This window comes from Lithobates pipiens, unplaced genomic scaffold, assembly GCF_037356315.1.
Source record: "Lithobates pipiens isolate NorthernLeopardFrog02 unplaced genomic scaffold, aLitPip1_a1.2 Scaffold_30, whole genome shotgun sequence".
NCBI lineage: Eukaryota > Metazoa > Chordata > Amphibia > Anura > Ranidae > Lithobates > Lithobates pipiens.
Genome location: NW_027507791.1, coordinates 38,906,337 through 38,918,473, shown reverse-complemented (window position 1 = coordinate 38,918,473; position 12,137 = coordinate 38,906,337). Strand labels below are relative to the sequence as shown.

General features: G+C 42.1%; 1 protein-coding gene across 1 annotated transcript; it reads right to left on the bottom strand.

Moving 5' to 3' along the window:
- Positions 1-669: 669 nt before the first annotated feature.
- LOC143942170 (high affinity immunoglobulin gamma Fc receptor I-like) lies at positions 670-8,563 on the bottom strand. Its single transcript, XM_077463428.1, has 6 exons — positions 8,560-8,563; positions 6,616-6,897; positions 6,189-6,470; positions 5,762-6,043; positions 3,426-3,716; positions 670-761 (listed from the first exon to the last, which is right to left on the bottom strand). The coding sequence occupies exons 1-6, from the start codon at positions 8,561-8,563 to the stop codon at positions 670-672; spliced, it is 1,233 nt and encodes a 410-aa protein (XP_077319554.1).
- Positions 8,564-12,137: the final 3,574 nt, after the last annotated feature.

Sequence of the window (12,137 nt, the reverse complement as noted above, 5' to 3'; positions counted from 1 at the left end):
CTTTTTACAAAAAGAGGTAAGAAGATTGGAGAAACATGAAAATTAGCCTACAATGTTATGTGCTGGCTTAAAATAAGAGTATAAAATGTTAACATATAATAATTCTACATTACCTGACCATTAATAAAACAAGACAATAGGGTTGATTTACTAAAACTAGAAAGTTCAAAATCTGGAGCAGCTTCCCGTTTTTTTTTACAAAGTTTAATTTAACAATCTGAAGTTAGAATCTGATTGGCTACCATGGACAACTGCACCAGATTTTGTACTCCCCAGTTTTAGTAAATCTGCACCAATACATACAAAACCCACTTCATATCTTCTTTCATTTTCAGAACTTAGAATAAACAACGAGATCAGTAAAGTGTGACATTTGTGCTTTGACTCTTTTCTTCGTTTTTATTTTAAGAAAGCATTTTATTTCCTTCCCGTTATTCTCTCCTCCATGTGTGATCTCAGTGACCACTTCTACTTCCAACACTCACTGTATTCACTTTATAAGCACATTAGTTTAATCACTCATTATTTTTTCAGATTAATCAGATCAAGTTTTTTGTCAATATAAGTTTATTTTAAAAAGATGAAGTTCCTTGGAATTCAGCCAAGACCTTTTCCATGTTCACTTAGATGTTTCATTGAGGTCCTCAGATTCCTAGATGATCTTCTTTTCTACCACTTGTTGTGGAAGTAGGTGAAACATACGGCAGCAGATAATACAAATCCAGAGATCACCAGGCGTATAATATTCTGCACCGTGTAATCTGAAGAGAGAAGTAGAGATGGAAGTCATGTGATTTTTAGATAAGAAAAAAACTTTATTTGTGAAATTTTGAACTATTAAAAATTCTGAATGTATATGAAAGATCTGGATTAGCTTCCTTCTCATTGGACAGAAGCAATGATGTTGTATAATTTTCCAGTAATATGTTCTAACTTATTCCAATAATAGGAGGACAGGTGACACGGGAAGAAATGAAACTGAACTGGGAGATAAGTGTGTCACTTGCTCTAGAGGAGCATAAATCACAAGACTGGGTGACCAATCTTACAAATCCATTTGTTGGCAAACCATTAAAACAATGAATTTCAACTTTAAATTTAACTGAATTTTTTACTATGAAAAGCTTTTACAATAATTTCTCTGCCCAGTATCTTCACATTATGGACCTCTCTTTTAGGACTCATTATTGACTCCACCATGACAAAAAGGGAAATTGAATTGTGAGAGCTTCAATTAGGGTTCCTTGTGGAATTAGTGCCCCAATTAGGGTTAGTCCATGTAGATGGAGTTCTTGTGAAAGTGCTAATTCTACTCCATGCGGGTTATTCCATGTGGAATTAGTGCCCCAATTAAGGTTCCAATTAGCGTTCATTAGGGACTCTGGCCATTGACACTTGGCCAGTATTGACACCTTTATGGCAGCATTTTTACTATGTAGAGCTTTTGCATTCATTTTGCTGCCCAGTGTCTTCACCTTATGGAAGTAACAATTATTAGAACCTGAACTATTACTGGGCTGGGATCAGTGGTTAAATATAACTGTTGGTTAACGAAGAGAGAAGATACAAGTCCCCAACATCAGGGCCCTATTTGAACACAATGCTGCTGTAAGTCCATCTGAATGATGGATAAGAAGAAGACCTTTATTGTCATGACATCTCTTTACCAAACCCTACCCCTTGTATTGTGATTATTTCAGTTAGAAATAATAAGTGATGAGCAAATCAGCTTGGGTTCAGTTCTCCAACAGTTCATGAATTTTGCTCGAAGTTCACAAACTTGGAAGCAAACACAATTAAAGTCTATGGATGGGAAGCAAATCTTATTATTCTGGCCATTTGTAGGGCTTTTTAACAAGCTATTCTTAAACAGAAAATATAGGAAGCTGGGCACTGCCATGGGGTCATGTACCAATGGCTAAAATAATAATATTTATTTTGAAAAAAGTATCTCTGCCCACAAAGAATTGTCAGCTCTCTCTAACAGCTCCAACATAAATAGACAATATGGCTGCCATTGTGAGCCCACTCTTTTTTTATAGAAAGAGGACTGAGTAATCTATTATTTTAAATAATTGGTTCGTATTGTTCCTTATTTTTGTGGGTGAACTTGCAAATTTTTTGGCTTGTGATTCACAAACTTTGCAAATCCCACGGCTTTGCCCAAACCCATGGCAATGAACTGGGGCCTCATTCCTAGAGCCAATGCTAGAATGTACTAATGAAGGCAGCACGGGGTCTGCTTTATATTCTCAACTGATTTTTAGCTTTAGATTCCACCAATCAAAAGAGAGAAGAGAGAATCTTTGTGTTTCCAGACTTGTGAAGAGTGTTTTAATTTCTCTAAAGATCCCCACACTCCAACAGTTCTCTGACTGAAGGTAGACATAGATATTTAGAGAGAGCTAGAAGATGGAGAGGAATGAAGAATAAAGGAAGAAAAGAGAGACTAAGGGAAAGAGAAAAAGGGAATGGAAAAAAGACAAAGAGAGTAAGAGAAGAATGACTATAGGAAAGAGAATAACAAAAGAGAATAATGACTAATGGGAACAGATTAAGGGAAGGGAATGAAGACTAGGGGAAAGAGAATAAGGGAAGGGAAGAATGGCCAATGGAAAGAGAAAAATGGAAGGGAAAAAAGACAAAGAGAAAGAGAATAAGAGAAGAATAACTACAGGAAAGAGAATAATGAAAGGGAATCATGACTAAGGGAAAGAGAATAAGGGAAGGGAATAAAGATAAAGGGAAAGAAAATAAGGGAAGGGAATAAAGAGAAAGGGAAATAAGATAAGGGAAGGGAATAAAGACTTAGGGAAAGAGTATAAGGGAGGGAAGAATGACAAAGGGAAAGAGAATAAGGTAAGGGAATAATGAGTAAGGGAAAGAATTACTGAGTTAAAGAGAATATTGAAAAGGGAAAAGCCTAAGGGAATACTAATGTAAATTGAATAAGGGAAGGAAGACTAAGGGAAAGTAAATAAGGGAAAGGAATAAAAAAAGTAAAGATAATAAAGTATCACAATGTGCTCCGGCCCACATGTACCATTATAGTAAGCACAGCCTTTTTCAGCCCTTAGCTAGGAACTCCCTTCTTTCCTGTGTACTGTATTAGTTTCTTTTTTACTGTTAAGTAAAGAAAATTTTAAGGAAATGGGAGGCTTTAAGATCAAAATGTATTTCCACATGCAAACCCCCCCCCCCCCAAAAAAAAAAACATCCATTGTATATGCCAGTCTGGAACAAACTACAATGGACTCTCTTCTGCATTGTCTTGATGGTCTAACAGTGCCTGTGGATCTTCTAAAGTCAGCAAGTTGTCAAACTATCTATACAGACTGGATCTCAGGAGGTATTTATTTTGTATAAATTGATATTAGAGACAGAACATGTACAGATCAGAGGCTTATTTATTTCTTCAAGCTCACCGTGTATCTGCATTATCTGGATATAGAGCCCATCACTCATCTTCCTCACAGTGTCAGACCTCGTCCTCACTTTACAAGTATATTTCCCAGAATCCTCCAGCTGAGATGACGGCACTCTGTATGTATCAGATACATTGGATCCCCGCACAGTCCGCCCATCTCTGTAGAAGGCAAAGTGCAACTTTGTGCCGCCTCTGTGCGGATGCCGTTTGGTGTCACATCTCACCGTCATCTCATCTCCTTCTATTACACTGGACGGGGTCACTTTTATTTCTGGAGGAGAGAAGAGCTCTGAAAAAGGAGATTATGACAATGATTGGTCAGTAAGATTCAATGAATGGATGAAAAAGTAAAGAATATAAATGTATAAAGTTGTGAATGGACATAACTAATGATGAGGTAATTTCATATGCTTGTTGGTGGAGGTGGTGAATTACATGCAATCAGTTCTCACTCACTATTTAGCCAAGTGTTTGTATGAAGACCTGCTTTCATGTGTGAGATAACGCCCCTAGTGGTCAGAGGTCTAAGTGCTACACCAGGCCCCACAGGAGAGGGATAACGTCTTTCCACCAGCCAGTGACACCAGCCCCGACACTGACTACAAAGATATTTTGAGGGAAATCGCATTATACATTGATTTTCTTCCACCAGATCTTCAACACATGTTACACTTTAGAAATGTGCAAGATGGGAAAATGCATTTTGTTTACTTTCGGGTTATTCATTTTGTTTCATTGTGTTTGTTATGTTGAAATGAATATTAGTTTGATGTTGAAATGGAAACATATTACAATAAATACAGTGAGGTATAAAAGTGAAATAAGATGAGACCCCTCCAAGGCTTAGCAACTACAGATGCCCGTTTACGATGTTGGAAATTCTTATCCCGTATTTATCAATTCAGAAGTGGTGAGATCGGGGCATTCGGTGGATGGAGGACGTCCTTAATAACAGCTTACCCAATCCTTTCCCTGAGATAATTGGTCAATATGACATTCCCCCCACTGAACTTTATTCATATATTCGGATAACCATATTTATGGACAACTATCCCACCCCAACAATAAAGCTCCCTCCCTTAATACAAACTTACTATGGATCTCCCACATCTTGTCTAAAAGGCATCTCTCTCTTTTACAATACCCTTCAGTGCAAAACTACGTTCTGCAAATCTAGTCCTCTCCTAAAATGGGAGGAAGATCTACAGAATACTTATACACCAGCACAATGGCTCCAGTCTTTTACATTTACACATGGTATTTCCCACTGTACTAACCACTAGGAACTCTCCCAAAACAAAAGAATGTCTCGCTGTTACCTTACACCCCACTGAGTAGGCCAATTTTACCCCTCCCAATCGCCTCTATGTTGGTGCAACTGTGGTCATGTAGACAACCACTATGATATTCTCTGGCCTTGCAAGAGTCTCACAAGCTTCTGGAACCAAATGTTTGGTCTAATCTCTGTTACATGTATCCTAACTCCACCTAACCCGGCTTTGGCCATTCTAAATTTAGAAATTGAAAACTTTCCACCTCAATTTTGCTTAATAGTCGCCCATGTACTGTTAGCATCTAGTAAAATAAAAGGATACTGGAGGAAAGACTTCACCCCTAATCTGACCGAAGTGGTTTCTTCTATCAACCTTACTTATGAATATTAATTTTTTTGTAGTGTTGTGAGCTGGCAGGATGGATCAGTTTGAGCGTTCATGGAAACCATGGTCCTCCTGGGTCAAATACCCAACTATGTAGATATTGTTACTGGCATTGACTTTCGCTGAGCTTAGTACTAGATTGCTTAGACCTCAGACCTCAGATATTTCATGATTTATCCAGACTGTTGCTGTACCTGATGTATTTTACATACTGTCCTATTTCATATTTTCATAATTTCTTCTTTTTTTTCTTGATACATTGTTCAGCATCACCTCACTTGTACATATGTATAAAAACCTAATAAAAATTATTAAAGGAAATGCAATTGGCCTAAGTACTAGATCAGGCTCCACATGGAAGGATAATGTTTTTTCACCAGCCCTTGTCATTCTAATGCCACAGACAACAATGCCACCTAGTGATACAAGAGAGAGGTGCATCAAATTCAGAGTTAGAGAAAAGTCGGTGGATCCCTCTAACAATTAGCCAGGCTAGTTACTACCTAGCAAATTAAATTTGTTATCAACCCTGCCTACAACCAGGGTGCTACAAATACAATTGGCACCTGTCTATATGCCTACTATATATCTGGATATTGCGCCCAAAAGAGTATGAATGTCTAAAAGTAATCTACAATTGGACATAATTAATACTGACTTCATATCATATCCTCACCATATATCTGTATATATATCTCATCACTCATCTTCCTCACAGTGCCGGACGCCGTCCCCACTTCACAGGTATAACTCCCAGAATCCTCCAGCTGAGATGACGGCACTCTGTATGTATCAGATACATTGGATCCCCGCACAGTCCGTCCATCTCTGTAGAAGGCAAAGTACAACTCTGTGCCGCCTCTGAGCGGATCCAGTCTGGTGTCACATCTCACCGTCATCTCATCTCCTTCTATTACCCTGGACGGGGTCACTTTTATTTTTGGAGAAGAGAAGAGCTCTGGAAGAGGAAAGGATGACAATGATTGGTCAGTATGAGTTCTGTTTCCTCATCATGTGACTGTCAGGGAATAAAGAAATGAAAAGTGTATATAAGGCTAAAGTATCATTGGAACAAAACTATTCTTTTAGGTTTACATCCTCACCATATATCTGGATATAGATCCCATCACTCATCCTCCTCACAGTCTGAGAAGCCATCCTCACTTCACAGGTATAATTCCCAGAATCCCCCAGCTGAGATGACGGCACTCTGTATGTATCAGATACATTGTATCCCCACACAGTCTGTCCATCTCTGTAGAAGGCAAAGTGCAGCTCTGTTCCGCCTCTGAGCGAACCTAGTCTGGTGTCACATCTCACCGTCATCTCATCTCCTTCTATTACCCTGGACTGGGTCACTTTTATTTTTGGAGGAGAGAAGAGCTCTGGAAAAGGAAAGGATGACAATGATTGGTCAGTATGGATTCTATACCCTCATCATGTGACTGTCAGGGAATAAAGAAATGAAAAGTGTATATAAGGCTAAAGTATCCTTGGAACAAAACCATTCTTTTAGGTTTACATCCTCACCATATATCTGTATATAGAGCCCATCACTCATCTTCTTCACAGTGTTGGACGCCGTCCTCACTTCACAGGTATAATTCCCAGAATCCTCCAGCTGAGCTGGCCGCACTCTGTATGTATCAGATACATCGTATCCCCGCACAGTCCGTCCATCTCTGTAGAAGGCAAAGTGCAGCTCTGTGCCGCCTCTGAGCGGATCCAGTCTGGTGTCACATCTCACCGTCATCTTATCTCCTCTTATTACCCTGGACGGGGTCACTTTTATTTCTGGAGGAGAGAAGAGCTCTGCAAGAGGAAATTGTTAGAAATTATAAATTATGGGAATACATTATTTATTCTCTAAATGTTGATAATCACGCAATGATGTGCAATGGATGTAAAACTATTTCTATCCATGTTTGACTAAGTTGACCTGTTGTATCCACCACAATAATACACATCATTAGAGAACCCAGTAAGGACAGCTTTGTCACAAGTCATTTATTCTAACTGTATGTAGCACTGTATCCTTGTCTTCTGATGTGTATTAGCAATTATAATGAAAGCCTATGGACGGTTCTATAGCTTAATGTTTGGAACCATCTAGCTGCCAAATACTGAAAGTGAATTTAAATGATTTTTGGCTTTCAAGCATTGAACTATTTACAGGAAGTGACCGTTATTTACATTGGAGAGTTGACCATTTTACCCAGGATGCCGAGTGACCTACCCATGGACACCCTCTCTTGCATTGCATGCTGAGTAGGAGATAAAAGCACCCTGTGAGGACTTGTGCGGAGGCCTCCCGGAGGAAGCAGCCTACTGCCCTTGCGGAACGCAACCCTGCTCGGTTGTGTGAGTGACCTGAAGTGCCAGAGACAAAGTGATCGGATTGAGAGGATCCAAAGACACTCATTGAGCATCGGAAGACCAGGTCCACCTGTCGGAATGGGATGGAGTGACGGAGCTGGCTGATGCAGAAGCAAGCTGCAACCACCGGACCAAAGTCACCATACCAAGTTTCCGATCCAGTTGGTGAGCGGGTTACTACCCACTGTTTTCTAAACCATTGCACCTAGTTATATACAGGCCTCGCTGGGATACTTAGTCCCACAGAGGAGGAGTATAGCAACTTAAGGCCTACTTACTATCACACTATCACACAAGCACTGTATTATATTTGCGGAAGCAACATTAGGATCATCCTTAACTTAACTTTAACTGCTTTAACCTTGGATTACAAATTTATAAGGAGTTATTATTGCTAGCGAAGATCAGAAGATAAAGACTGAGTACTTTAAGTGAGATCTCACGCATAGCTATAAAAGTAGGGGGAACTCCCATATATATATATATATATATATATATATATATATATATATATATATATATATATTGTTTGTAACTGATTTATCAAAGTTCATTGTCCTGTCAATCTATGTTGGATGACAGTACAATTGCTGTAATCACCTATTTACAAATATATATATATAGTAAAATATACTTTGGTTAAGTACCTCGTTGTGTGGAGTATTGTTTTCTCCCAGCAGGTGGAGCCAGTGGATCCTGAGAGGACAATACAGGTATATTGTGATATATATATATGTATTGTATTGTGCCACAGCTGTTTCAAGGGGACTGAGGCAAGTTAGTGGGGTTTTGTTACTAGAGTGCAGGCCCAAATCAAATCAGCCTCTCCTTCGGGGGTCAGTGCTACATATGGGGGTGTCATCCGGGATCCTGTCACTCCAAAAACAAGCCCACCCCCTTAGTGCCAATATGGACCCCCTCACAGTGGTCCAGTGGTGCGAAGCGGAAGGCACACGCTCAGAAGTGAGCGTGGCCATAGAACTCCCAGAAGAAGACTGAAGGGAGAACCAAGTTAAAAAAATTGTGCAAGCATTGTCCCCAGACAGAAAGGCTTATGTGGTCGCAGTGAGGCCAGACTATGGGACTGATTGCACTTACGCATTACTGGAGTGAAGTAGGGACCACTGCCAAATCACGGTCAGAGCAACAGTTGGCTGACCTGAAAGGGCAATACAGTGACATACAGGAGAAGTTTCAGGAGACCTACAGTATGATAGCCGAGCACATTAATGGATTATGTGTCGCACGTTGAGGTCAGAAAGACAGCCAGACTATGCCCAAACCTAGGTAATGAAGAAGCGTACTTATGGCCACCTGCAGGGAGTGACTATCCGGAAAGATTTCAGCATTGATGGTCAGATAGGAGAGAGAGGGCATAAAGATAAACTGTCTTACGCAAACCTCCTGCATAAAATTGAGTTGGGGCTACAAAAAGGATATTCGGAGTCCGAAATCAGAGAGGCTGTAATACATACCATTAGCCCAGGTTTACGTGTCAGGAGCATGCTGGGGAGGAAAAGTGGAATGACTCTGACTCATCTTACGAGGAGGAAGATGCTGCTGAACTATTCCATCAGCTAATAAATATGGCACAGAGTAGTCAAGAAACTCCCCAAAACTTTCTATTCCGAGCCATTGAACTCAAGGACCGCCTGCTGTCTGTAACAATGGGGGAAGGCACTGGAGAGCACTTAGGAGTCAAATTGATTCAGAAAAAATTCCGGAGGTCCGTGACTACAGGATTAAGGAGTGATTATATCAGGCTACAGTTGAAGCAGTACCTGGAAGATCCCTCAACTCCAGATGAGATACTTATTGAAAAAGTTAATGAGGCAGACAAGATGGAGATCGAGAGAGATCAGAAACAGAGGAAACATCAACCCTCCAGCACCCCAAGTACCAAAGTACATCAGTTAGAGGTTCCCTCAAGCACTCGAGAACTCAGTGTCCTGACAGCGAGTGCTGAACAGAGACCATGGTTTTCATATACTCACCATCTACCTACAAGTCAGAACTGGAGAAACTGCTCCAGACACAGAAAAAATACTGGAAATGATGGCTCTGTTGACTGCCAGACACACCATTCCTCCTGATAGAGAGGTTCCCGTGCCCAAAGAACTGACCAGTTCCACAGGGGTAGAAGAATTCAGGACCTGTTTCAACTGTGGAGGAGTCGGACATCTCAGGCAAGTGTGCCCAAGCCCAAGAAAGGGGACAAAATAGCAAAAGCTGGCTTTAAACTTCAAAGGGCCCCAGTAAAGGAGTGAACTGGGCACCCACTTATCAAAGAAAACTCCAATCCAACCCATACGCACCAGACCCCTGAGACTGCAGTCAAGTCAAGATGGAAGAAGGAGAGGCCACAAAAGCCAACTGTAAAGGTACAAGCCACTAAGCAGACCAAAAGTGCCACTTCCTGTGGACTTTCTCCCAAGTGAGTGGGGCCCTCTCCAATTGTCCTCATCCAGATAGAGGGGATATACACCAAAGCCCTGCTGGACACTGGAGCACAGGTGACCTTGCTCTACAGGGACTTCTATGACAATCATCTCAAGCACCTGCCATTACAAAAGCTGGAGGAGCTGGAGATATGGGGATTAGGGACCCAGAACTTACCATATGATGGTTACCTGCCGGTCAAGCTCACTTTTGACCCGAGTACAGCAGGAAAGGCAGAAACCTTTGACACCTTGGCAGTGGTGTACCCTCGCCCTCCAGGAGCTGACAAAAGTTCCCTCGTCATTGGAACAAACACTGACTTGGTGAGACTACTTACACTGCTTGTATAGCAGGAAGGCACCCCCCTCCCCCCACAAAAATACACCCAATGCTAGCCCAGGTGTACTGAGACCTTAAATAAGAAGAGAAGGCCCCAGAAGAGGGAGTGGGGAAAATCTGGCTTCTAGACAAGAAAGAGAGACTGGTTCAGCCAAGTGAAGTAGTTTGCCTGAGAGCCTCCATCAAGTTAAGCTGGAAAAGACCGGGCCCTTTCATTGTTCTTGAGATTTCAAACTCGGAAGGACACAGGGGGTTAGAACTTATCCCTGAAGTATTGCCAACCAAGGCATTGAAGAGGAATCACAGCAAGATTTCAGTCAGTGTTCACAACACAGTAGCTGTGCCAGTGAGGGTGCCAGCCAGAAGACTATTAGGACAGGCCAGCCCAGCAACTCCAGTCCCGTCGTGTGGCTCAATGGGAGAACAAGTCGGAGAGACTCTCCAGGAAGAATTCTCCCTAAAGAACGCACCTCTTACTCCTGCCTGGAGAGAGTTAAAGCCCAACTCCTGAGATGGAAGTCAACTTTCTCTACAAGTGAGTTTGATGTGGGGCTGGTGAAGAGTGTGACCCACCAAATTTGTCTGGAAGAAGACAGACCCTTTAGGGAGAGAGTCAGACAAATCCCACTGGGGGATCTTGAAGACTTGAGGGAACAGCTGGCTGAACTCAAAAGGACGGGCATTATTAGAGAGTCCCGGAGTCCTTACGCCTCTCCAATAGTGGTGGTAAGGAAGAAGAATGGGTCCGTATGGCTGTGCGTTGATTATAGGACCCTGAACCGGAGGACTATTCCTGACCAGTACACTACACCTCAGATAGAAGATGCCTTGCAGAGCCTGTTGGGGGCGAAGTGGTTCAGTGTGCTGGACCTAAAAAGTGGGTACTATCAGATCCCCATGTGTCCTGAAGATAGGGGAAAAAAAATGCTTTTATCACTCCTGTGGGTTTCTTCAAGTTCAATAGGATGCCAGAAGGCCTGTCTGGAGCCCCAGCAACCTTCCAGAGTCTAATGGAGAAGACAGTGGGCGAAATGAACATAATTGAAGTGCTCGTATACCTGGGCGATACCATAGTGTTTGGGAGAACATTAGAAGAGCACGAAGAACACCTGGAGAAAGTCCTGAAGAGGCTTCATGATGAAGGCCTGAAGCTCTCCATGGAAAAATGGCAATTCTACCAACCCTCAGTGAACTACCTAGGACACATTGTGTCTGAAGAGGGAGTGGCAACAGATCCTGAGAAATTGGAAGCCGTTACTTCTTGGTCCAGGCCTACAAATGTGACTGAACTCTGATCGTTCCTAGGGTTCTGCTCATACTACAGGAGGTTCGTGAAAGGGTTTGCCAAAATAGTCCACTCACTCACTGAGCTTCTGAAGAACCAGGAAGAAGCTGGTGCAGACTCAGATCAGTCTGGGAAGCCAAAGGAAGGGCCCAGGAAGAAGAAAGAATCCATCCAGGACCAGTGGACTCCACAATGTGATGAAGCCTTCAGACAATTGAAGTGGAGCCTTACCACTGCTCTGGCCCTGGCCTATGCAGACCCGGCCTAACCTTATGAGCTACATGTGGATGCCAGCCAAGATGGGCTAGGAGGAGTGCTCTATCAGGAATATAACGGACGTCTGCATCCCATTCTCTATGTGAGCTGAAATCTCCTTAATGCTGAAACTATCCTACTCACAAGCTTGAATTTCTGGCTCTGAAGTGGGCAGTGGTAGACAAGTTGAAGGATTATCTTTATGGGGCAGAGTCCATAGTTAAATGGACGCGACCAGGAGTTGGTAAATGAGATGCGGACGCACTGTCAAGAAGACCCCATGACTCCCAAAACCCCTCAGAAGACTGGACTCAACTTACCCCTGAAGGAGTAAGAGCTCTCTGTGAAGGGACAAGCC